Source organism: Globicephala melas, chromosome 2 (assembly GCF_963455315.2).
Source record: "Globicephala melas chromosome 2, mGloMel1.2, whole genome shotgun sequence".
Classification (NCBI taxonomy): Eukaryota; Metazoa; Chordata; class Mammalia; order Artiodactyla; family Delphinidae; genus Globicephala; species Globicephala melas.
The window spans coordinates 3,775,349-3,802,837 of NC_083315.2; the positions used below are offsets into that span (position 1 = coordinate 3,775,349).

Sequence of the window (27,489 nt, forward strand, 5' to 3'; positions counted from 1 at the left end):
AAATCAGGAAATGTGGTCATTTTATGTAAACTTTAAAAAAACAAACCTACAGCTCTGGTGGCAGTCAACCGTTGGCTGTTCTTACCATATATAGGACAAATTTGATATTACCATCCTTAATTTTTAAAATAAATTTATTTATTTATTTATTTATTTATTTATTTTTGTCTGTGTTAGGTCTTCGTTGCTGTGCTTTCTCTACTTGTGGCAAGCGGGGGCTACTCTTCGTTGCGGTGCACGGGCTTCTCATTGCGGTGGTTTCTCTCCTTGCGGAGCACGGGCTTAGGTGCGTGGGCTTCAGTAGTTGTGGCGTGTGGGCTCAGTAGTTGTGGCACACGGGCTTAGTTGCTCCGCAGCATGTGGGATCTTCCCGGACCAGGGCTCAAATCCGTGTCTCCCGCATTGGCAGGCGGATTCTTAACCACTGCGCCACCAGGGAAGTCCCACCATCCTTAATATTTGACCCCCCATCATTCACCTCTTATCTATTTTCACAAACAGAAGGAAATGCCAGGTGGGTTCTATAGATCCTCACTGAGGGTTCTTTAAAGAGATTGTTTTTCTAGGAGTTATTGTAAAAGGTTGACGAGGCCAAGATCAGGTTTCGGTCGTCAGGAGAGTGGGTTGAGTCCCTCTATTTTAGGGTCCAGACTTCACTCTCAGAACTGCTGGTAAAGATCTGTGCTATTAGCTCTTTATTTATGGTAATTTTAAGCCGGAAGCTGGCATGATGGACTCTGTCTTGGCCTCTCTGTAGTGACTGTTGCAATATATTCAGTGTCATCATACAAGTCTTAAAATGTAATGTCCACTAACAGATATCTTAAGCTGTTTGTATTTTCAAACCAGTTTGCTGAGTCCATTGTGCATGTTTGGAAACCAGTACATCAAACCTGAGTTTGCAAACCATAATTTGAGGGATACATGCAATTGGAAACAAGGCTAAATTCTTTTCTGCTTTGAACCAATCCTGAAGCAGTGCTTCTGGACCAGTTGAAGCATAGGGGCCGAACTAACAGGGATAGGGTTGCAATAAGTACAGAGAGGTCCTCAGGTCACCTGCTTTTTTAGGAATACCCTGGGGTGGGATTTCTCATTGAGAGCTGCAACCCGTTAGGATTGGGACTCTGAGTAGACTAGGATGCTGGGAATTTGCTGTTGCCAAAAGAACCCCAAAGAGCCTTCGGGAACCCCAAGCCCCTTGGGCCAGCATGTGGCTACTGGTACCATCAGAAGAGATGTATTGTACACGTATCCCTTCCTGCTGTTCCTCTCTTTCCCCGGTGGTCTGTATCAAACTAGCACTCACTCTAGCTGGATTCCCCACCTCCAGGTGCCCCAGAGAGCCAAGGGTACACGAGAGAAAGGGCTGGAACCTTGAAGGAGTGTGGGTGGTACTTGGGAGACTTTCCACTCCTACTAGCTGGAGATGCTCCAGGGCTTCCTGTCAGGCAACAGACTGGGATAGGATTGAACATCAGATTATTTAGAAGTCATCTGCTCACCTGCTTTTTAAAGAATATTCTGTAGTGGGATTTCTCAAACTAGAGATTCTGGTGTCTGTGAGCTCACCGTGAAAATTTTTAAATTTTTCATTTTCATTTAAATAATAACTTAAAAGATAATATGAGCAGGTTCTGGATCATCTAAATGATTTCCCTATAACCAAGCGCTACCCTGCAAGTTTAGTCTTGGGTTTGTGTTTGTAATTCAGTTAGCACTGAGCAGTTCTATTTTAATCAGGGAGCTAATGAGAAAGAACCAAAGCAGATTTAACATGCAAATGATGCGTTTATGCCAAGCGAAGGGCACATAATATCACAACAGGCTGCAGGAATAAATGGTTTACAGTGATTTGAATGAAAAAAAAGTGATAGAGAATTGTCATCTCACAGTACCTGGTCGTCACCTGGTGACGAGGAAATTCATGCTACAACTGGTGATGAGGAAAACAATATCATCTGTCACGTTAAATTAAACTTTTAAAACTTTCTGGTTTTATTGCTTGGTGTATATTCACTTTATAGCCTGATATTTTTTTTTGCGGTTCGCGGGCCTCTCACTGTTGTGGCCTCTCCCGTTGCGGAGCACAGGCTCCGGACGCGCAGGCTCAGCGGCCATGGCTCACGGGCACAGCCGCTCCGCGGCATGTGGGATCCTCCCGGACCAGGGCACGAACCCGTGTCCCCTGCATCGGCAGGCGGATCCTCAACCACTGCGCCACCAGGGAAGCCCTAGACTGGTATTTTTTATAGTCACATAAGCTCTATAAGTAGGAGTTTACATCTAGTTGCATGTGAGGACTGGGATGGTTAAAGAGAATGAACTCGGGGCCAAATTTCTGGATATCAGTCTTAGCTCTGAGTAACCTTGGGAACGCTCGACCTCTTTGTGCTCCAATTTCTTCATCTGAATAGGGATAATGATGGTACCTACTATTATTCCGAGGAGGAGTAATTGAATGCATGTAAATTATTAGTATAGTGCCTGGACCTGCTAGGTATTCCTATGGTAAAAATAATTTAGCTCATTAGCATGCTAAGTGAAGTAAGTCAGAAAGAGGAAGACAAATACCAGATGATATCACTTATATGTGGAATGTAAAGTATCTCACAAATCAACATGCCTATGAGACAGAAACAGACTCACAGACACAGAGAACAGACTTGTGGCTGCCAAGGGGGAGGGGAGGTGGGGGAGGAGGGATGGAGTGGGAGTTTGGGATGAGCAGATGTAAACGATTATATATAGAGAGAGAATGGATAAACAACAAAGTCTTACAGTATAGCACAGGGAACTGAGGTCAATATCCTGTGATGAACCGTAATGAATATGAAAAAGAGTGTATATATACGTATAACTGAGTCACTTTGTTGTACCGCAGAAATTAAGACAACATTGTATATCCACCATACTTCAATAAAATAAATTTAAAAAAAACTTAGCTCAGGGCTTCCCTGGTGACGCAGTGGTTGAGAGTCCGCCTGCCGGTGCAGGGGACACGGGTTCGTGCCCCGGGCCGGGAAGATCCCACATGCCGCGGAGCGGCTGGGCCCGTGAGCCATGGCCGCTGAGCCTGCGCGTCCGGAGCCTGTGCTCCGCAACGGGAGAGGCCACAACAGTGAGAGGCCCGCGTACCGCAAAAAAAAAAAAAAAAATTTAGCTCAGAAATAAGTGAAGATCCAACAGTGTGAGAAGCCTTCTTTATTAGATAAATTAAGGTATATAAAATAGTAAGTAACACTTACAAATCACATTTATAAGAAAACTTTTCCAAATATATTATTCTACTTAGCCTTCAACGTCTACCCCGGAAGCTAGATGATATTTTTGTTGTTGTTATCAAGATGAGGAGACTAAAGCTTGGACAGTTGAAGTGATACGCCCTGAAAAACGTGTTTGCCATGAGCATTTGATATTTTTTTCCCTCATGGAGAATGAAGGAATATTTTGTAACTGAACATTTTCCCCATTTTCTTTTGGGTTGCTAGGAGGCCCAGAGCTAATTTCGTAGTTGGTCCACATTAGTACTTGTAGAGTACTTATTGCTGTGGACAGCTATGTTAGATTTTCTCTCCTGGTCTTGATTTTCTATTCTAATTTATATCTTCTCTGATTCTGAAAATGTATGCATTGTTTTATTATTTGGAATTCTTATAATCTGCCTCATGTCCATATTGGAAAACTTTGAGCATAAACCAATAAACTGACCCACGGTTACATAACTAGTAAGATTCAGATCTTGACCTGAGCTCTTTCGGCTTCGTGGAGAAGTCACATTTATTTAGCATCTAGTATGTCCTGGTGCTTTATATGCACAGTCTTATGCAATCCACACATTAGCTGGTGTGAGGTCGCTCAGTCACTGCTGTCTTTATTTTCAGATGAAGATACTGAAGCTTATAAAAGTTTGAAGACGTTCCCAAGGTTAATAAATGTTGTTCTAACTTCCGGTTCTGTAAATTGTTAACAATTTAAACGAAAACACACATTTCCTCTTCTACAGCCAGATCTTTATATCCATCTCCCCCACCTCTGTGCCCCCCGCGCCCCTCCCCTGCCCCTGCCCCTCCACCGCACGGCTTTTCCTCTTATGGCTTTGCCAAGAACAAAATTACCATTCCAACTATCTGCCGCTTAAATAAGCTATTTATCATTTTTTAGTTAGATTAATACTTGCTATGACAGCAGTAACACAAATATCCAGCAAAGATGGTCCCCAGCTTACAGTAGCCTTAGTGGACTTTCAGGGTTTCCCAGAGCACTGCTCTTTTTGTCACGGTTGTACACTTGCCCAGGACACCTTCTAGAAAGAGCCGGAAAAGAGGGAAACTCAGAGACTGGGGTTCCAAGGGTGAGGTGGCATGTGAATCTATACTCCCTGATCCTGGCCAACTTGCCTGTTTCTTTATTAGGGTTAATTTTCTGGCCTTTACAGGGCTTGAAGTCTGTCACCCAGTTCGGCCCCTGTCAATGTATTCCCTGGCCGTTGCAAACCTGTGATAGGATTTCTTCTCTAATCGCCAGCCAGCGACAGAGGGTGGTGAAGTCAGCCCTTGGCTGGATTAAGGCAGAACAGAAAGTGTAGGATTGGCTCTTGCCATTGTGACCTAGATCTAAATCCCAAGGAGGCACAGGAAGTACCATTAGAGAACAGAGTAAATGCCAGTGGAATCTCAATAGCACAGCCATAATTATACACCAGTCTCTATAGCGTTTCCCAGAGAGTGAGGTTTCACAGACTTCAGTCATTTGATTGTCAGTTTTTTGCCATATCCTCATATCATCTTTACTATCATATATTTCAATGTTCTTAAACGATAGTTTTACTTAAATATGTTATTTTAAAGGGAGACTTTATGTTGCCACCATTCATGAGAGAACAGTTTCACTTATTACGATGATAGAAGATTATCTTAAAACTAAATATAATGACAATAAAACAATACTATTAAATTCTTTGCAGACACAGGGATTAGGAATTAGGAGGCCTGTTGTTTATTTCTAACTGTCACATAAACTACTACGTAAACTATTGAACAGTACGCAAGCACTGTAACTTTCTGTGCTATCGCTTTCCCCATTTGAAAAAGCTTCAAAACCACTTGCCTTTTTCATCACAGGCCATTATCTGTGAGGAAAAGCAGAAAGAGTTCCCTTTGCCAGTTGCAAGAAGTAACTGGAGACTGTAGGGCATGAGGCTATGGAGGGAAGGGGCCAGTAGAGGTTTGAAACCACAAGGGTGCCTCAGCAGCTGACACAGAGCTGAGTCCAGAGGATACCATGTTTGGGGAACCCAACTTGCAGATTCTGAGTAGTAAGACCAGTAGAGAAATGCAAAAACAGTGTCAGTTTAGAACAAAGGGCTTAGAAGCTGTTCAGATGAGGAGAGGAATCACAGCAGTGGAGAAATTAAAAGTGGAAGAAAGAAGGATAATACATGTTCTTGGTGGAAAAATGACAAGTCCTGATTCCTAAGCAAAATTCTGCTTCATTTCACATTCATCTATTGATTTTGGAAATATACACACATCCTGAAGGGTTTCTTTCTTTCTTTTTTTTTTTTCTAGCCTCATCATGCAGCATGCTGGATCTTATTTCCCCCACCAGGGATCGAACCCGTGCCCCCTGCAGTGGAAGTGTGGAGCCCTAACCACTGGACCGCCAGGGAAGTCCCTCTTTACTTTTTTTTTTATAGGCTTATAAAATACTACCTGGGTTGCTTAGGTGGTAGCTACACTTGTGCATATTATTGATCACTGGATGAGCAAAGAGAGGCCAAGAAGTCGCTTAGGAAATGTACGCAGATCATAGTACCATTCGAAATATAATTTTTTATTCAAGGAAGTTCAAATAAATCATCTATTGCCCAAATATAGGGATTGTTTTATGAGAGCCCTGATTAAAATGCAATTGGGAATGAGTTTCAGACATATTCATTCAAGGGTTGCGCTGCCAAAAATGAAGGAATATAACTTGGTTAAACCTTGGATAACTTGCCATGGAAGAGGCAACTTGTGATTTATTTTGGAAGAAATAAATGGAGAACAAATGAAAATTGCTAGTTAGATATTATAGCAATTCTATGAATTGGGCTGAGAATAAGGCATGTTTACATATAATTATGAACGGAAAAAGAGCTGCAAAGATGACAGAGTAGCAATGAAAAAACGTTAGTAAGTCTCTTTAAATCAGTTGAGCAAGATCTGGGTGTGGGGACTTCCCTGGCGGTCCAGTGGTTAAGATTCCGTGCTTCCACTGCAGGGGCCACGGGTTCGATCCCTGGTCAGGGAACGAAGATCCTGCGTGCCGCCCACCCAAAAAAAAAAAAAAAAAAATCTGGGTGTAAATAAATGTGACGATAATAATGATAAGAATAAGTCATCAACCTTGAGCACTTTATTACAGAGCAGTGCTGCTGTGAATATATCAGCAGCCACATAACTCCATTAAGTGTGGATCTAGGGAACAGTTATGTACATGTTACCTTAAGATTAAATTGCTTCCTAGAAAGCTAAGTGAGAGTTCAAAAACTTTTCTGTGATTCACATTTTTTGCATCCTGTGGCAAAGGACGAGATAAAGAAAGAAATCTCATTTTTCTTTTTCCCCTTCTCCAAAGTGACAAAAATCCAAATGTCCCCCACCAGTTTAGGTCCCATAGCTATAAGTGTGGTTGCAGGCTCACATCATTTTGAAGGGGCAAAGAATCTCTTGGGGAATGGGAGGCTTTCAAAAATATCTGCTACGTAAGACTAAAAGATGGGATACGAGCTCAGGATCTCAGTACGATTGAATTTAATCTAAGGTTCAACATTTTAAAGAAGACAGTTGACTTTTCCTGCCTTCTGGCGGTGGACGCCTGTCATCATTGGGTGTCACCACCTCCTTGGGGTGAGCAGGGGGCTTTTAATCACATATCAGCAAATTTGACTTGGGTCAGTTTTCTCAAAAATATGGGTATAAGCATGGAGGCCCCTCACCTCCAAAAGTGCTCTAGCCACAGAATGGTAGCCACTTGGTATCAGAGGTATCTGATTCAAATATATAAAGCTAAGGCTTTCTGGAGTAAGCTGACATTGGGACAGATGAAAAGACCACCACCATAGCCGGGGACATAAAGAATTCTGACTTTTCCTGGATATGTTAGCAAGTGACCTATGAATGGTCTTTTGTCCCTCAAAACTTGTGGATACCCTTAAGGGTCGATGGTGTTTCACTCAAGGAGTCTTTTGAGTCATACTTACTTCACTGAATTTAACATACCTACATATATATATATACGTATATATATATATAAATTTAAGAGTATATCTTGATGAAATTTTTAAAAATGAACAAGACACAGATGAAGAAATAAGATATTATTAGAATTCTGGAAATCCTCATTACAACCTCTTTCAGTTACTCCTCGACAAGTAACTACTATCCTTACTTCTAACACCAAAGACTGGTTTTGTCTATGTTTGAACTTTATGGAAACCGAATCATACAACGTATACTTTCATATTTGGTTATGTTTGTGAGATTCATTTGTGTTGTTGCATTATTCATTGCTGAATAATATTCCACTCTGGAATCGATCACAATTTATTTATCAATTCTGCTGTTGGTGGACAGATGGGCACCATTTTGATCACTTACTAGATAGACTTGGCCCAGAAATTTGACTTCGGGACTTTAAAGAAACACTTCTAAAAGTTGGCTTAGATAAGGTATTGTTTGAGGAAGGCTTAGATGAAAGATTAGCTGTGAGCCAAGGAGGGATCCAGATTACCATCAGGATTTGCTAAGTCCTCTCTGTCTAAGAGGAAGTAAAGAATATTATTCATATATTGGAATTCTGCTGAGGTCTTCCAAGCATAATCAAATATTCATACTCCACACATGTCTCTAAGGTAATTTCCTACCTTTCCTCAAAAGCAGTTATGCGACCTTTAGAATTTTGTAAATTGCAGAGCCTGTTATACATCATCACTACCCTGAAAAAGTCAGAAACTATCACTATTTATGTCTAAAAAGAATACCAAGACCTTTCCTAGGGAGGATGAGGGCCTGATAACCCTTTTTAAAGGTATTCTTGTCTTTATATTTGGTCCCCAAGAGCCTGAGCTTTCGTTAGAAAAGCTTCAGTGGGGAGGCATTGTTCTTGGCCTCTTGTGTAGGCTTCTTTGAACACAGCTACGGTGGCAGGGTGGTTGATCACGGACGAGCACGTGAGTATGAATTAGGAGATAAGTAACTGTGGAGCCCAAATGGGGACACTGCGGTGGCAGCGGCCACAGCATCCTCAACCATAATCTCATTGTCTGTGGAAGAGCCTCCATAGTTCTCCTTGAGACTGTAGTGAACAGAGGCTTTGCGTCGCTGCAAGAAGCACAGACAGTTGACTCTCCATTTCTCTTCCTATTTGGCGTTGGGAAACAGTATTGAACCCTTCCCTTTGAGTAAGCCTTGGTTTTTTTTGAACGATCTGTAGGTGAGAAGCCTTTAGATGGAATTAGTGCCTTTCTCCCTCCCTCTCTCCCTCCCTTCCTTCCTTCCCTCCTTCTTTTGTTTGTTCATTCGTTCTTTCATTCGTCCATTCCTTCCTTCCTTCCAATTCTGTCACTCTTTCTACCCATTCTCCTCCCTCATGGAATCCCTGAGGCTGAGGGGGCAGCTGGCATGGTAGACAGATCAATTACACACAGGGACATTGAGCAAATAAATACACACCGTTTCTGACTGTTGGAGAAGGGACTGACAACTATGGAAGGAGAGGGGCTTCGCTGGTGGCGCAGTGATTAAGAATCCACCCGCCAATGCAGGGGACACGGGTTCGGGCCCTGGTCCGGGAAGAGCCCACATGCTGCGGAGCGACTAAGCCCGTGAGCCACAGCTACTGAGCCTGAGCTCTAGAGCCCGTGAGCCACAACTACTGAAGCCCACATGCCTAGAGCCTGTGCTCCACAATGGGAGAGGCCACTGCAGTGAGAGGCCCGCGCACCGCAACAAAGAGTGGCCCCCACTCACTGCAACTAGAGAAAGCCCGCACACAGCAACGAAGACCCAATGCAACCGATAAATAAATAAATTAATTTAAAAAAAATATGGAAGGAGAGAGGCTGAAGAGAACCCTGAGGTGCTGGATTGGAACTGAAAGCACTGGTGTGTAAACTAATGAGTTTAAAAAATAGACACACTGAGAGGTAGGGAAACATAGCTGTCTGTGGAGTCTGTGTGTTTGTGGGTCCGTGTGCACACATGCAGATATTTCCTAGCTCGAGTCTCTGAGAGGTTTACAAACGACAGCCCAGTAGAAATAAACGTTCTGAGTGCCCAGACCTTGGTTTCCAAATATCAACATCCACTAAAAGGAACCAGGACTTGTTGGAAATGGTTGGCCTCAGGGTTGAAGCAGAGGAAGTACAAGATGATTGTGGCTCTCAAGAAAGTAAGGAAGGGCTCAAAGAATCATGGACACTTGTCAAAGAACAGAAGCCAGCTTGAAGGGATCCCCACTGGCCAAATCTGGATCATTTTAAGCATCAAAGTTAAGTAGTGGTAGTAACAGATGACAACACATTAAATAAAATGGGAATCCACATATCCACACAGAGGTCAACACATACATATGTAGGGAGAAGGAAAGCTTTTCCTTACAGTAGAATGTCAAATTTTCTATAAATCTGAAATTATTTCAAAAAAGGTAATCTATGCACTGTAAGCAAATATTCTTTCTAACGCAAATAGAGTTCCAAAATTGTACAGTCTTAAAAAGACAACAAAGTGAATCTTGGCAGGATTACAAGAAACACAGTCACAGAAAAACAACTCTTAGATGAGATAAAGGGGCGTATTTTACTTTTTCAGGAGGAACGGGGGGTCTCTCTTCCTTTCGCACTGAGAGGTCCCAGCAGAGATTCCTTCCATGCAGCCCCCCACTAACACTAGTACCCGGCTTTCAGCAAACATCACTCATGGTGAGAAAAATGAAGGGCTATATTATCATTTCCTTTAGACACATGAGGGAGAAGGCAAGTAAACATTGAGCTATTTACTTACTTTAAAAAAAGGAGAAGTTGCCGGACTTTGAGCTAAACTAGCAGGAGAGAGAGAAAATGAGAGCAAGAGAGACAGAGCGAGGAGAGGGAAGCTTATTTCTTCATTTGTGCCCTGAGGTGCAAATATACAGGCCGTGCTAGTTACAAGTCCTGATGTGGGTGTGGACCACTGGGGTTCAGGCGGTAGCTGGAAGAAGCCTGCTCTCTCCCCACCGGCGGAGGTTCTGTTTGGTGCTACGAGTCGGTGGAAAGGGGGAGAGAAGCACGAGCTTCCAGCGGGTAGTGCCCCAGCGCCAGGAGGCTGCATGTCGTCAGGCAGAGGTCCACCGCCTCGTGTGCAAAAGTGTGCAAGCTCTCGTCCCTGGGTTGCCAGGACTTCCAGAAGAAAGAGTCCCCGCATGCCTCGGTGTATTTTTGAGTAATGCTTGCTGTCTTCCTTACTGCTGAGGGCCACCACCCGTCTCGACAGCCTATGCTGAGTTCACCTGGGTTCTGCTGACTGTGACCACGAGCTCCCGTGGAACCCTGCACCTCTTAGGGCACTTCCCAGGCCTTCGATTACTTAATATCGGTCTTTGCCTTAAGCTCTGGGAAAGCGATGACTGCCTTGTTTCCTACTCTGGTTTTAGGCTTAGCACAATACCTGTGCTACGGTATTATGACAGATATTCAATGTGGACCGAATTTTCTAGTACCTGAGGAGGGATGTGTTCTTCCACTGTCTGTCCCACATCATTGATGGTTGGGCTCCAGATGCCAACCTTCTCCAGTCTGTTGTGCTACCTGGAGAAACTGACTTACCTGTCTGTGTTCTGTAGTCGGAAAGCTACAAAGACGGCATCCGAGATCAGATTCTGATTACCTGAACCACTACTGTAGTTTCAAAACAACAGACTTCTGGAAAGTAACCCTGTGATTCTTTTTTAAATTTATTGATTGATTTTTTGGCTGCGTTGGGTCTATATTTGTGGTGTGCGGGCTTCTCATTGCGGTGGCTTCTCTTGTTGAGAAGCACGGGTTCTAGGTGTGTGGGTTCAGTAGTCGTGGTGCGTGGGCTCTGTAGTTGTGGCTCGTGGGCTTAGTTGCTCCATGGCATGTGGGATCTTCCCAGACCAGGGATCGATCCCGTGTCCCCTGCATTGGCAGGCGGATTCTTAACCACTGCGCCACCAGGGAAGTTCCTACCCTGTGATTTTTATTAAGGCTGAAAAGGATGTTTGCCAAGAGATTCAATCTGATCAAGAGGATGTTAAACTGAATATTAAGGGAGAGAGAGAGAAAAGAATTACTTATTAAAATAGTTAACTAATATTAATAGCTACTATTATCCAGCGCTAGGTTCTGTCCGAACTGATTTACATGCATTAACTGTTTAAACCTTGCAGTAACCACATGAGTTGGGGATTCTTATTATGCCCATTTTAAAGATGGAGAAAACCAAGCCATTTGAGTAACTTGTCCAAGGTCAAGTCAGATGCTAGTTGGGATTCAAATTGGGGCAGTCTAGGGTCTGTGCTTGTAACCTCTGTACTAGTCTGCCTTTCAAAACTGCAAAGCTTAATGCTCTGAAAAAAACGTATGAGAGAGACAAAAAAATTAATATTTCTTAGAGAGAGATAAATACTGTATGATTTCACTTATATGTGTAACCTTAAAAAAAAAAAACAAAAAAAACTTGTAGTAGCAAAGAGTAGAATGGTGGTCACCAGGGGTTGGGGGATGGGGGAAATGAGTAGATGTTGGGCAAAGCGTACGAAGTGGCAGTTGAAAGTTCTGGGGATCTAATGCACAGTACTGTGTTCATAGCTAATAAGACTGTATTATATACTTGAAGGCTTCTAAGAGAGTAATCTTAAACATTTTCACTACAGAAAGGAAATGGTAATCATGTGACATGATGAAGGTGTTAGCTGAGGCTGTGGTGGTAATTATAGTGAGGTGTGTAAGTGTATCAATTCAATAGATTGTGCACCTTAAAGTTACACAATGTTATATGTCAATTAGCTCAGTAAAGCTTGGGAAAAACATTGTAACTATAGTTGTGCAGCAAGGAAACATTGATCATGAAAAATCTTTCAAAATCATCATTAATATGTTTTAAAAATTGATCTATTCAGCTGATGATTTAGAAAAGGCTATGCGATAGCTTTGAAATAGTAAGTTACTAGGCTATGACGTATGAACTTTCATTGCTTTCATCTTTTCTAGATGCTTTAGGCAGAGGCCTATACCTATACAAGAAGGGACATACAATATGCTTTCAGGCTGGTATTTCTGTTAATAGTGTTTACAGTCACTTTTTAGTAATGTAGAAGGCAAATGTGATCGACAGGGAAAGTACAAACAGTACCAGAGGATACTTTAAATAAGAAAAAAAGTATATACCTAGAAACAGTTAATGGAGTAAAATCGATTTGCAGTCATAATGCCTGGATGCTTCCATGTAAAGCGTATTTTCAGGGGCAGTTTTACCAAGTATAATATATTAATTATTATTCAGAAAATATTCACTCTACCCATCTCCACTCTCCGTCCATTGACTTTCTCACTCCATTGACATCGGACTTGGTCAAAAGTCTTCCCCTGGTTGATTCAATAGGGCGAAAGTGATAGCCCCCCAGTTCCAAGTACAAGTTAAGAGATGTTATGCTTACCGTTTTTCCCCTTGGGCTCCTACCACCTGCCGCGCTCTAGGTAATCACCGATCATTTAACCTGAGCTCTGGGATGAGAAGATACGGGAGGCACGCTTGATCCCAACCTTCAGCCTGGAGCCACGTCCAGATAAGTTAGCCAAGTGTATCTGAACTAGAACTGACCTGTGGACCTGAGAGTGAGAAATGAGTGTTCGTTATTGTAAGCCACTGCAACCTGGGGGTTGTTTGTGACGCAGCATCATCACAGCAAAACCTGATGAATGCATTTCCCCAAATTTAGTAGTATCTTTTCTATTTTTATTAAAAGAAAAAAACAAACAGAAAAACAGAGGACTGTGGGAAACGGTCAGCCTTGAGAGCAAGCTGCAGACATGCCAGGCACGCCGCCGCCGCTCGAAGGGACTGTGCCTACTTGTTCCCCTCCTTGTTCCATTCCACGGGAGATAAACCACCAGGGCCCAGAGATCAGAAAGAATGTAAACTGAGACAAGCAAAGCTGTCTCTCCCCGGCACGTGCAGGTTATTTTTGATGATTCTGGGCTTATGGGTTTTCTCCCAGGGAAGTTAACCTTGAGCCGGGACAGTCTGTACATAATGTAAACCACCATCTGGCAACCAACCTCCCTTTTTCTAGTCTAGATAATCTGCAACTGTAGCGCAATAAAATCTGCCTTGCAGCCGTCTGTTGTCTTGGCCCTTCTGACCCCACCCGTAGGTGCTACTTCAGTTCCTTACTCCTTCCCTCCTGACCCTGGGCGGTGAGATCCTCTTTCTCTGGCTGGTCCGCGGCAGAGGACTTGTTCCAGTTGCTAGTTCTTCCTTAAACTTATTTTCACACATGACCTATAAAATATTAGTCAGTCTTCTCCATGCTGGATACCATCCGTTTGCCCCTCCGAATGCACTCTCCATTCTCTCCCACCAGGCTCTGCGCTTTAAGGGGCTTAACGTCATGTTTGGCCAATGCGGAGCGTTGACAGAAGAGCAGAAGGAGAAACAGAGTGTGGGAGTGGGAATATTTAATTCCCGAAACTTCTCCCTGCTGGGTCGCTGCAAACTGGCTGCTTCCAGTGGTCAAAGAACATAGCCTCAGCCAGGCAGCCCTCTCTCTGCATTTCAGTCACAGCTCACTCCCTTTGTCTCCTCGGGGGCCTTGGGGTGGGTGGTTAAATCCTGGTCACTAGCCCCAAGGTACTGCACTGTCCCTCGTGGTTTCCTCATGCCCTGCCCTCACCTCCACGAAGAACCCCTTCTTAAACTTCCTTCAAAGTGCTCAGTTTGAACGTGACATCTGTTTCCTGCTGTGATCTTGACAATACAACTTCCTTGGTTAAATTTTATAAAAAGGATTGAAGTGGCGGAAGTTCAATTTAATCTGGTGTTCTGACTGACACACTTTATATCAAAAAGAAAACTGAAGCCCACCTATGTGGAGAATGTGCACGGCTCCCAGCCTTATTTTATTTTCCCCTGGAGACTCATTTTGCACCTGGTCAGGTGCATGAGACCTTTTTCAGGGCCCCCTTTTCTGTCAGGCACCTTGATATTACTTCCAGCTCCAAAAGTTTATGCTAATTCACTCAAGAAACTCTCATAGCTTTTCCCTGTAATTTCCTCCATAATTGCTAGACTAACTTAGCTTTCAAATTTCTTCCCAGGATTCATAAATGAGAAAGACAAGTGAAACCAGAGTGGGGGAGGTAGAAGAATAGTTCTTCTCTTAATTCTCTAAACTTTCGTTGTCATGACCCTCTTTTTTTTTTTTTTTTTTTTCCAGTAATAGGCAATTCTATTTGCCTAGGCTGCTGAGCAGCTGTGAGACCTTAGGCAACATATTTGTCCTTTCTATACCCCAGTTTCCTCAGGACTAACATGTCAAAATCCGTACTAGAATAGCTACTTTCAGGTTTATTGTGAGAATTTAATACAACATATGTAGAAGTGATGAACCTGTATGGGGACCCAACAAATGCCCATTTATTCTTTCTTCCAACTGCATACTTTAAAATAATGCATTTCATGTACTTTTAAAGTTCATTCAGTCCTTCTGCAACTGCTTTTCAGAAAGTCTGGGTACTTGGAGGACTTCCTTTCCCCCCCCCCTTACTTAATATATATTTTTTAATTGTGGAAAAATATACATAACATAAAATTTACCCTCATAAACATTTTAAAGTATATGGGTTCAGTATTGTGAAGTATATTCACATTGTTGTGCAACCAAATCTCCAGAACCTTTCCATCTTGCAGTTTTGAAACTCTATACCAATTAAAGAACAATTGCCCATATCCCTCTTCCCCAGCTCCTGGCAACCATGACTCCACTTTTTTTTCCTCCCCCAAACTAGAGTCTTTTTTTAAAAATACTGAATGGTAGTTGATTTACAATGCGGTGTTAGTACAGCGCAGTGTTTCAGTTATACATATATATAACTGAATATACGTATACACACACACACACACACACACACTTTTTCAGATTCTTTTCCCTTACAGGTTATAACAAAATATTGAGTATAGTCCCCTTTCTATACAGTAGGTCTTTGCTGGTTATCTATTTTATATATATATCTATTTATATCTATTTTATATATAGTCTGTTAATCTCAAACTCCTAATTTATCCCTACCCCCTCCTTTACCCTTCGGTAACTATAAGTTTGTTTTCTATGTCTGTGGGTCTACTTCTCTTTTGTAAATAAGTTCATTTGTATCTTTTTGTTTTTAGAATACACATAGGAGTGATATCATATAACATTTGCATTCTACTTTCTGTTTCTATAAATTTGACTATTCTAGATGCCTCAGGTAAGTGAAATCACAGAGTGTTAGTCTTTTTGTGACCAGCGTATTTCACTTATCATAATGTCCTCAAGGTTCATCCATGTTGTAGCATATGTCAGAATTTCCTTTGGTGGACTTCTTTTTTTTTTTTTAATTTTTTGGCCGCATTGCACGGCATGTGGGATTTTAGTTCCCCCACCAGGGATTGAACCCGCGCCCCCTGCATTGGAAGCGCTGACTCTTAGCCACTTGACTGCCAGAGATTGGTGGGCTTCCTTTTAAAAATGAATTTTCTAAGATATACTTACCAAAGTTCCTATGTATCATTTAATATTACGTTTCTCCATGTGTTCAAAGTGCCCCCAATGCTGCATTATGGTGAAACTGCAGAAAGTGTAATATGTCCTTAGAAAGCATCCTTTAGTTACTAATATACTCCTTATGAATATGGTAAGTGTCCACATGGGGATATGTATTATCCTGAATCAGCCAGCATTCACTTCCACAGCCTCTTCTTTGTCAGCACTCTTGCTTAGAATTGTTTTAAGAAGTTTAACGAACAGAAAGGATTGCTGTAAAAAAGCATATTTCAAACATTAACTATATAGACCCTCCATTGATTCTGGAATTCCTGAGCAATTTTAATTTAAAATGCTCATTTTCCGCACTCATGCCTCCAGTGACTAGATTCCTTTCCAGGCTCCACTTCATCCTGGATTACTGTGTTCTTTCTCCCTGTTTGGAAAGTTCAGCTTCCCAGAGTTCCTGGATCTCTTCCGAATGTAAAGATTTGGGTCTCTTCCAAGACCTTCGCTGAATGCAGATGCGTCGCTAACTTCTCCAGAGCCCGCCCCTGGGAAACAGGCACAAGGCAGTCTTGGTGGTGAGTAGAAAATACTCGCTCGGAGTCAACCTAGAGCAACTGTTATTCACTCTTTGTAGCTGTGGGAACAATTTCTGTTCTCTCTCTGCCTCATGAGGAAGTGGAGGTGCAGTGTGCAGAAGGAGGGTGATCCAGCTGTGGAGAATGCCCCCAATAGGGTCAACGTTGCCCCTTCCCCAGTTTTATTGAGATATAGTTGACATATATCATTGTATTACCTTAGGGTTTGAACACGATGATTTGAAATATCTGTATATTGTGAAATGATTACCACAGTCAATTCAGCTAACGTCCATCGCCTCACATAGTCACAACTTCTTTCCCTTGGGATGAGAACCTTTAAGATTCATTTCCTTAGCAACTTGCAAATATACAAGAGTATTGTTAACTACAGTCACCATGCTGTACACCACATCCCCAGAACTTATTTTTCTTCTAACTGGAACTTTGTACCTTTTGACCCCCTCCACGCCCACCTCACGCCTCTAAGCACCAATCTGTCATCTGTTTCCACGAGTTGGATTTTTTAAGATTCTCCATATCAGTGAGATTGTACAGTATTTGCCTTTCTCTGTCTGACTGATTTCCCTTAGCCGAATGCCCTTAAGGTTCACTCATGTTGTCACAAATGGCAGGATTTCCTTCTTTTTTTATGGCAGAGAAAAAAATCGATATCATATATATACATACATATATACATATCATATATACACACACACACACAGAATCTCACATTTTGTTTATTCTTTCATATGTTGACGGACACTTAGTTGTTTCCATGTCTTGGCTATTGTGAGTTATGCTGCAGTGAACCTGGGGTGCTTGTATCTCTTGGAGATAGTGATTTTGTTTCCTTTAGACATACACCCAGAAGGGGGATTGCTGGGTCATATGGCAGTTCTATTTTTAACTTGTTCAGAAACCTACATGCTGTTTTTCATAGTGGCTGCACCAATTTCTATTCCCACCCGCAGTGCACAAGCTCCCTTTTTCTCCACACCCGCACCAACACTTGGTATCTCTTATCTTTTTGATGTCAGCCGTTCTAACAGCTGTGAGGCCATATCTCATTATGGTTTTTTATATATTTTTTTTTTCTGTTACGCGGGCCTCTCACTGCCGTGGCCTCTTCCGTTGCGGAGCACAGGCTCCTGATGCGCAGAGTCAGCGGCCATGGCTCACGGGCCCAGCCGCTCCGCGGCATGTGGGATCCTCCCAGACCGGGGCATGAACCCGTGTCCCCTGCATCAGCAGGCGGACTCTCAACCACTGCGCCACCAGGGAAGCCCTCATTATGGTTTTGATTTTTGTTTTCCTGATTACTAGTGATGTTCAGCATTTTCTCATGTACCTGTTGGCCATTTGTATATCTTCATTGGAAAAAAGTCTATCCAGTTTTTAATCAGATTGTTGTTTTTGTGTGTTATGGAGTTTTATGAGTTCCTTATATATATATACTTGGATATTAACCCCTTATTAGAGATAAGATTTGCAAATATTTTCTCCCTTTTCATTTTGTTGATGGTTCCCTTTGCCGTGCAGAAGGTTTTTCGTTTGGTGTGGTCCCACTTCTTTTTTGTTTTTGTTGCCTTTGCTTTTGGTGTCATATCCAAAAATCACCACCAAAACACATGTCAGGAAGTTTACTCCCATGTTTTCTTCTAGGAGTTTGTGGTTTCAGGTCTTACATTGAAGTCTTTAATCCATTTTGAATTTGGGGTGGAAGGATGATCTAGCTGTGGAGAATTTTCCAAGTGGGACCAACATTATGTCTCTTATACTTTATGTCTCTTAAACTTTCCTAAGTTTCCCAGTTTTAAAAGTTAATTTATTTTTAAAAACTTTTTTTAAATGAATGACCTTCATCCCTGGCCCTCTACCATAGCCCCACTGTTCGTTTTCTTTTAGACTTGCCACAAAAGGTATTTTCCTCATCCAGAATAATTTACCCAAGTCCCTCTCTACCATTCCATAGGTTTCCTGTCCTTTAAATTCATCTAAAACTCACCTACTTCAGGGATCTTTCCCTGATTAAAAGGCACTGCTCTCTGTAGAAATCTGTTTACAAGGAAGTGCATTGTAATTTATATAAGAGAACGATTCCTGAAATGCTTGCAAATTACTTTCTTTATAGATGCAGTATTTTAATGCACAGTCAAGCTCTGTGCTTAAAAGAGCTCTATAATGGGATTAATCACCCTTTTAATTTCTCTTTTGTGTTGTAGGAATGTATACATATGTATATATAACTTAAATATAGATGTTTCTACGTATATATCTTAAAGTGAATTATAATGAAAATTAATTAGTAGTACTTGTGTTTAATACTCTTGAGATAAACTGCCTTGCAAATATTTTGGTTGTGATATGTGATTAAGTGCAAGGACTCTGCTACAATTTTGTGTTCCTCAAAAGCAACAGGCACACAGCTCAGGCTATGGTGGACGCCTAATCCCATAAATTTTGTGTTAACAATTGCTTTATTTTAACCAAGTTTTTTAAAAGTTTATTTATTTATTATTTATTTATTTTTGGCTGCACTGGGTCTTTGTTGCTGCTCACGGGCTTTCTCTAGCTGAGGCGAGTGGGGGCTACTCTTCGTTGTGGTGCGCGTACTTCTCATTGCGGTGGCTTCTCTTGTTATGGAGCACGGGCTCTATGCGCACGAGCTTCAGTAGTTGTGGCACATGGGCTCAGTAGTTGTGGCTTGCGGGCTCTAGAGCGCAGGCTCAGTAGTTGTGGCCCAAGAGCTTAGTTGCTCCGCGGCACGTGGGATCTTCCCGGACCAGAGATTGAACCCATGTCCCCTGCATTGGCAGGCGGATTCTTAACCACAGCACCACCAGGGAAGTCCCTAGATTATAACAAGTTGAAGGTAAATTACAGGTAAGGAACTCAAGATGGTAAGTGTAGATTATTCTTTGGATTATAAAATGAAAAAGGCATATAAAGTATTAACTAGAGGAAAACTGAAGTTGGAAAGGAAGCGGTGTGTTAAGGTAGGAAAATTCCTGAAGAGAAAGAATAATTGAATGAGTAAATGATCAATGTTTAGACTCTCCAGTCATGAATAATTAGGTTGAAATAGTCCTCTGCCACTTACTGCTTATATAATGTTAGGCAAGTTATAAAACCTCACGATAGCACAGTTTTCTTATTTGTAATATGGGGATAAGAATAATAATATTTACCTCATAGGCAGGCATAGATCCCGGTTTTGTGGGACCTTGAAATTCATACAATTTGGGGGGTCTTTTAAAGAAAAGGAAAAAAAGATAAAAAATTAAAAATTAGACCATGCTTTGGATGACTTGTACAATCGAATGCTTTGAAGTTTAAGTTTCATTAGTCTGACAGTAAATCTGCCACTGCTCATAAAGTCTAATCTCAGAGGATTAAATGCTGTAATGAGGCAGACCACAGCCTAATGCCTGGCACCTAGAAAAGGCTCCATAAATGTTGCTGTGACTATCATTTGAACCTGTTTATAGAGTGGTGGGTAGAACCTCTTTAAAGGGAGAGCGTGAAGATACAAGTGTGAGAGAGACAGAGACAGAGACAGAGAGAGTGAGTGAGTGACTGAGAGAGAGAGAGAGAGAGAGACAGAGAGAGAGAGAATTACCAAGGGAGGAAGACACAGGTGGAAATGAGATGTTAGAAAATAGAGGCAGGTGAAGAGAATAAGTTTTCAGAGAGCAGAAGTTCTTAGTTTGCTGAAAAGGAGGTTACATGTATGCACAAACAAAGTTTTTAGGTGTATAGGAGCTCTTGATTCAAGAAACTCACGATTAATTGCCTCTGTCTTATCTGTAGGTTAGAGGCAAAATCACCTGTTGTGCGTAGAAGAACCCAGGTTGATGATACATTGCTTTAAAGAGCACCTGCATTAGTTCCTTATTGCTGCCATAAGGAACTACCACAAATGTAGTGGCTTAAGGCAACACAGATTTAATAGTTTGTAATCTGCAGGTCAGAAGTCTGAAATGCATCGGCAGGGCTGTGTTCCCTCTGGGGGCTCAGGGGAGCATCTGTTCATTGCCTTTTCCAGCTTCTAGAGGCTGCCTGCATCCCTTAGCTCGTGACCACATCACTCTGACCTTGGCTTCCATCATCACATCACCTTTTCTGATTCTGACCCTCCAGCCTCCCTATTATAAGGACCCTTATGATTACACTGGGGCTTCCTGGTTAATCCAGGATGTTCTCCCCATTTCAAGGGTCCTTAACTTAATCTCACCTGCAAAATCCCTTTGCCATTCACAGGTTCCAGAGATTAGGATATGGACATCTTTGTGAGGGAGAGAGGGGGCTCTTATTCAACCTACCACATCATCTAGCTGAAACAATAATCAATATTGATTGACTACTGACCCACTAAAAACGTAACCCAACAAAACGGCTTGTTTGTAAATTTTCCATTGGTGTCCTATTTGTCCTTTTTTAAAATTGCCCTCCAACTGTAAATAAACCTATTTGAGAACAGTTCTGCTCTAGCTCATTCTTTGTTGCAATTTACAAAAACTTTCATATGTAGTACATAATCTTATTTAATTCCTAGGATAGAACTCCATTGTCAGAAGAAACACACACCACAAGTATAAAATTCTGGAAGATAACGAGTAATGCATAAGGCTCCCCAAAGACAGAAGTATTCCAGACAACTCTAGAAAAGAGTTGAATTAAAATGATTACAATAACAAATCATCTCCATAATTTATGTAAGTTGATAGGTAGGAAGGCAGAAATATGGGTGCAAATGCTGGTGGGTCCATAGAAAGTTGGAACTTCTTGGTTCTTTCTTCCCCTGTCCTCATGCATCCACCTAAGTCACTAGGTCCCACCGAATTCCATGTGTTAAATGTCTTTCACATCTACCCACCTCCCTCCGACCCCACTGCCTGGATTACTGGAACTGCATTCTGATAGGTTTTTCTGCCTCTGTTCTTGCATCAGTTGGAGACCTTTTCCCACAATCATCTGGCATGATCTTTTAAAAATGTTACATGAATCTGAGCCTGTTACTCTTCTGCTTTGAAACTGTTTAATGACTTGCCATTGGCCTGAGGATGAAGTTCTTCCTTGCTTACCAGGGCTAACAGGAAACTTCAAAAATAGGGCTGGGGCTCTCTCTCTCTCTCCATGCTATACTCTTGGCACTCAACCCCTCCCCTACTATGTACCAGCTTTGTACATGACAATTCCTTCTGCCTGGAATATTCTCATTTTGGTCTTTTCCTCTTCTTCCCCAGTGTCCCTCACCCCTCCTGCCTGGTTAACTCCAAGTCAGCTTTCTGGTTTTAATGTAACCATCTCTTCTGGGAGGCCACGTCTCCTTTCTGAGAGGTTTTTGTGCTCTTTGATTCAGTTTTAGATGAGATTAAATTAGATTTTCTTGCCATTTCCTCTGCCTTGCATCCCATATTTCCCTAGTTTTAACATTCATCATATTTTTCACTGCTTAACAATTTTCTCTACTTCCAAAATAGACTGTGAGCTCTATGACGACAGTTGACTGTCTTCTCTGGCCCCTATGCCTGAGTACCCGATGCAATGCTTGTTGCTTACTGACCCTAAATAAATACTTGCTGGATATGAAGGATAAACTATTCTTATAGGTTCAGTTATTCACCTATCAATATATACCGAGTGCCTAATATGTGCTAGGTACTGCCCTAAGGCTGGGTCTACAAAGGTAAGTAAGACTGACGTGGAACTTAATGTTAGTTTTCATCGTAGCCTAACCTGTATTTTGGGTAATTATTTAAGCGACTCCATCTCTGCCACTGCGACTACTCTTTCATGTGCCCATAGTGCCAGGCATGGGGTGGCTGAAGACAAAGGTGGGCTAATATCAATGGGCTGAATCATTCTGTCCACTAAGTTGTTCAGTGCTTCCTCCGTGGTGGATGCCTTCTAGTAGGCAATTACATGTGATGTGAAAATTTTCATATGTCCATCCACATGCCTCTGCCTAAGATCTTGTCTCTGACCTTTCAGTCTATTTTCTTCCATGCCCTTGATGAGCAGGCCAAGCAATTTGCTGCCGCCCAGGAGTCAATATATATTCTCATCCTGAGCCACTTCCTCCATGCAAAGTGGGTAGCAAATACACTGCTCACAGATTCTCTCATCAGGAAAAATTTCCCTTGACACTGTCATTCAAGGTCACCCCTAACTATGACTGTAGTCCCACCACTATCTAGTTTTGTCTTCTACCCACATACCTAGACAACTGAACTGAAAACCAACCTCTAAATTTTTTTTTCTCATTCAGCTGGTAGTAGAAAACCCCCATAGAGCCAGAGATGTGAGCTGAGGCAGAAGCAACTGTGGTGGGTGCAACTGTGGTGGGTGACATGGGGGTACAGGTTACTTCCTTATGTAGATTACTCTTGTTCATGCTTAATCCCAGATGTACCTTTTCCATCTCATGATGGGTTGCTGCTGGGTTCACGTCTATTTATGACTTGGTGGATCTAACAGAACCCAGCTTGTGATGGGCAATTTTTTTTTTTAATTTGCTAAAGGAAGGTTTATTGACTACCAAGAATTGACAACATTTTCTGTAGGGTAATCAGATGGGTCATCATATTGTATGTGACATTCTTCCAGATGAATGGGAAGCTACCATCGATAATGCTATTGATTGCCCAGATAGAGATTATATTTCGGTAACAGCAAGACAAGAGGACAGACCTTTTTCTTACACTTGCTCACTTTTCCAGACAGATATTTAACGCCTTCTCTTCTCAGAGAGTATTTGGCACACGCTCTGTCTTGTGTATCACATTAATTGCTTTGAGATCTCTCTGCCACGGAGTGCAGCCTGGTGTAAGTATTTTGCTGCATTGGTCTAACCTCCTCAGGACCTCTCTTAACCACTAATTTGGTTTCCCACATTTCCAGGTCCATAGTCTTTCGATTTGTAACCTCCAGACTTGCAAGCTCCATCATCTCCATCGATGAGGAGAAAGTAGGTCCCAGCTTCCTTTTCCAGGTGGACCTTGATGTTGAGGGGCTGCTCATACTGCAGTTTCTGGCCCTCGGTCTCAGTCCTGACCTGGTACAGCTGCTCCTCCAGGGCCCCGATCTGAGGCTGGATCCGGGCGAGCTGAGCACAGTAGTTGCCCTTGGTGTAACAGGTGTTTTCTGACACTTACTGTGCTGGGGTGGGGTGGGTGGGGAGATAAGCTCTTCGAGACTCTGGGACCCACCACTTCAGTAAATACTTTAGAGGTCAGGGGCATGTTGGAACATCCTTTTCAAGGGATGTCATTTTTTGTTCCGTCTTCCCTTACAATACATTGATTTTCAAGCTTGTTGTCATTAATGCCCTGCTAAGGAAACTTTTAAGGTATTTTTTTTGTCTAACAACTTCCCCATAATGGAATATTAACAGTACAGGTATACTGTATATTTGTTGAGGTTACTGTGGCCTTTGGAGGACCACAAACCATTGTATTGTATACATTTTTTGCCCCCTTAGAACCACTTTTGCCCCCATTACGATGACATCACCGCCAGTAATAATGCACACCCTACTACAAAGAAGGAAGTACAGTATCTGGCTGGTCTCTTTGGCTTCTGGTGACGATACATCCCGCAACTCCGAGTACTGACCCAGCACGTCAAGCATGGGATGTGGAAGACGGCCACATTTGAGTTGGGCCTTTGGCAGAAAAGGGGTTTGCATCGCAGGTCCAGCCTGTGATGTAAGCTGTATTGCTGCTTGGGCAATACAATCTGTCTTTCTTTATGGATTTGGAGCTGTCAGTGATGGCAAAAGATGCAGTGTGGAGATGATGGCGAGCCCAAGGGAGACAGTCACAAATTTGAGGGGGTGCTCTCAGGGCTCACACGTGAGAGCGAGGCCCTCCTTAACGGTGCACACTAGGGGCCTCTCTTGCCTCATCATAATCCTGTCCCGGGGGTCAAGTTCTCTTGACTGCTCCTCTGACCTTGTTGGCTGTAGGGTAACTCTGGTTACTCCTATGTTTTATTCTAGAAGCGTTATAGATTTTACATGTAGGGACGTCTAGGATCCATTCTGAGTTAATATGTACTTATGGAGGTTAGTCTCCAGATGAATTGAGATTGATAGATTTCCAGCCTTTCCTAGACTTTTTTTCCCAAATCCTCTCATGCCTTCTTCATGAAATTAAATATTGAGAAATAGGGTTTTTATGTTTTTTTTGGGGGGGGGATAAAAGGAAAGTTTTGGAGCATCACAAATTGAGATTAAGATTATATGATTATATCTAAGATTTTGTTTTGCTCTCCCCACATTGGGGGCCATATCACCCCATCGAGAATACAAAACCCCAATGACCCTTATATGGGTGTATTCTTATAGGGGTCTTCCTCGTTTTTTTAAAGCTTACATTTTCTTTTTATTTATTTATTTAGGCCATACTGCACGGCATGCGGGATCTTAGTCCCCCCCACCAGGGATTGAACCCAGGCCCCCAGCAGTGGAAGTGTGGAGTTATAGGTGTCTTCGTTTGCTTAGACAATATGTATTTAGTATGCCAACTTCAGATCTGTAATATGGACCAACTTTAGAACACCAAGAGACCTCATCATCAACATAACCGTCACTTCAGTGATGTCTAGCCAAAGATTGTCTAAATGTCCTCAGCACTGTTCACAAGTGCTGAACTAGTGAACTAATGTCCAGCAAATATCAATATATGCTTTATCAGCACTTCCTTTCTCTGGTTTACAGAGCTGTCCATCCACTTATTCATCTACTCCTTCAATATTTGAGTGCTTCTTACGTGGTAGGCACTGGGTCTGCAGCAGTGAGGTAAAGTCTCTACCTTCTCAGAGTTTACAATCTAGTTCACCTTGTTCCTTCCTCTCCCTTTTCTCCTTGATATCGATTCCAAACATTATCGGTGCTGTGGTCACAATCTTGAGGTTGCAAAAATTCCTTTGGAAATGGCTGGACTAGACATTTTCCTGATCACTTTCAGATGATTTAGCCACAGAAGAATTCCATAAATTTACCAAAGAAATATGCCGTGGTGGAAAAAGTAGGTATTGGTTTTAGAAGCCAGGTGGCTACGGTCTTTATCCTGACGTTCTCACTCATTGTGAGAGAGTGTATCGTACTTCTAAAAACACCTCCGTGTGAGATTTAAACAGAAAAAGACTTAAGAAAAAACTTCCTACAGTTCTGTATTAATGACAACGGTGTGTTTCAAAAAACACTGTCTCGGAGACAGAAGAATTATTTCTAGTTTCCTATTTTAATCACAGGAAACTAAGCGACTTTCATTAGGTCCCTTCTCCCTTTGAATCTTTCCTCACCTGAAACACACAGATTACGCCAAAGGTCTCCCGAGCTTTAAAGTAGAAATCAGCTCCCATACAGGGAACCTGTTAGTCTTATTCAACTAATTGTAAAAACTACCTGTGCGTTTTAAGGTTTTACCTGAGCATGTATGGATATTACAAGACCATTAACCCAGCTTTTAAAAATGTGAATAATGTTTTTTCACAACTGAAGTCAGACCAGCAAGCCTAAGAGAGGGAAGGTAATTTCAGAAAATCAAAGGGTGGATGATAGGCCCAAATAAATTCTGGTTTCATTCTTGCTTTGGAGATCACCCAGCAGGTAACTAATTGACTTCTCACCTGATTCAGGTTAGCACGACCCAACCCTCCCCAATTAGCACCCAGCTCTGCCCGCCCAGCTCCGCCCAACAGCTGGATCTGTTTGCAGGTCCCGGAGGCAGCTCCGCCTCCATCCCCTTAAAGCACCCGCCCAGGCCCGCTGCACGTGGATGCGCCGCGGGCGGAGCTGGGAAACGCCGGAGACGTGACGTAGCGGCAATCTGCGGCTGCGGATTGGAGGGCAGGGGAAGGAAGGGTGGGCCGCATTGCCGGAAGTGACGCATGCCGGAAGCGGCTTTCTGCCGAGAAACTGGGGCCGAGGGACTGGAGGTTAGGCCGTGGTGATCCCAGCCTGGTTTCCACATCTCCGCCCAGTTCACGGCGGTTTCACTCCTCACGGTTTTTTGTTTTGTTTTGTTTTTTTTTCTCTGCAACGTGAGTGGCGTTGCCTCGCAGTGATTTCCGTGGGCGTCGCTAAAGAAGGACCTGGGAGGAGAGGAAGCCGCTGCAAACTGGCCAAGCTCCAGAAGGCGTGGAAGTACCTCCGCGTTTCCCATTTTAACTCGGCGTGAGCAGCGCGCTCTTCCCGGGCATCGGTGGTCCCGGCACGTTGTGGGTGGTATTCATTGCCCAGACGCTCCGTGTAATTAGGAGAGAGAAAAACCACCGTTTTCCAGCATTTCTCGTGGAGGAGGAGAACTAAGCGATAGGAAAATGTCTATTTTCCCTAAAATATCTTTGAGACTTGAGGTTGAAAGCTATCTGAAAGCGGGCTTTATGAATGAGGAGGTAGGTCAGATAAACACGTTAGATGCTATTTGCAAAAATTCAAATATTTACACGCTCTAGAGAAATAGAAAAATAATCTAAAAGGCAATCAAATGTGTACAGCCGTTGTTTCTTAGTATTCGTCTTTCCGAATGTAAAATATGCTAATATCTTTCTGCAGGTATTTATTGTATGCTTTCCGAGCTAAGAGGTGTATGGGGTGTATGTTTTAACATTTAGGAATGGGAAAGGAGGGAAGGGTAAAAAGCGGTTGTGTGTCTGGCGGCAAGAATGCACTGAAGGGATTACAAGGGGCAAGACAAGATCCCCGTCTCCGAGAATTTAAGTCCCGAAAAGAAGAAACGCCTGTACTCTTAGAGCGCCTGCCTTGGCGCTCAGGTGAAAGGTTTACTATCGTTCCGTGAGTGCTGCTTAAATGCCACCAGTTGTGCTAGACGAACCGCAGACCTTTACATCTTAATCTGCGCAGTCTTTTTTTGGTAGAGATTTCCTCCCCAATTTTTATAGATGAGAGAACTGAGGGTCCAAAGAGCGACGTTAAGTGAATCAAATTGACACCGCTGTCATGTAACAGTGTTGAAATGTGAAGGTAAAGAGCTCAGGTCCAATGGGAAAAGGAATGGATTTGGGACCCCAAGCCCCTGGTTTGCATCCCAGTGCTTTGAGTGAGTTACTTCACATCCCTTAACCTTTCTTTCCTTTTCTGTGAAATTTG

General features: G+C 42.5%; 1 protein-coding gene across 23 annotated transcripts in view; it reads left to right on the forward strand.

Annotated features, from left to right (window-relative positions):
* Positions 1-11,151: 11,151 nt before the first annotated feature.
* NSUN6 (NOP2/Sun RNA methyltransferase 6) overlaps positions 11,152-27,489 on the forward strand; it is a 178,245-nt gene continuing 161,907 nt past the window's right edge. For 21 of the 23 annotated variants that reach the window (XM_060292107.1, XM_060292102.1, XM_060292048.1 and 18 more), the window contains exon 1: positions 26,271-26,774. In XM_060292107.1, coding sequence (XP_060148090.1) covers positions 26,700-26,774 — 75 coding nt within the window. In that variant the 5' untranslated portion in view covers positions 26,271-26,699. Of the gene's footprint in view, positions 16,368-26,270; positions 26,775-27,489 lie in introns of those variants that run through there. The other 2 variants (XM_060292147.1, XM_060292144.1) reach the window with 2 other exon arrangements.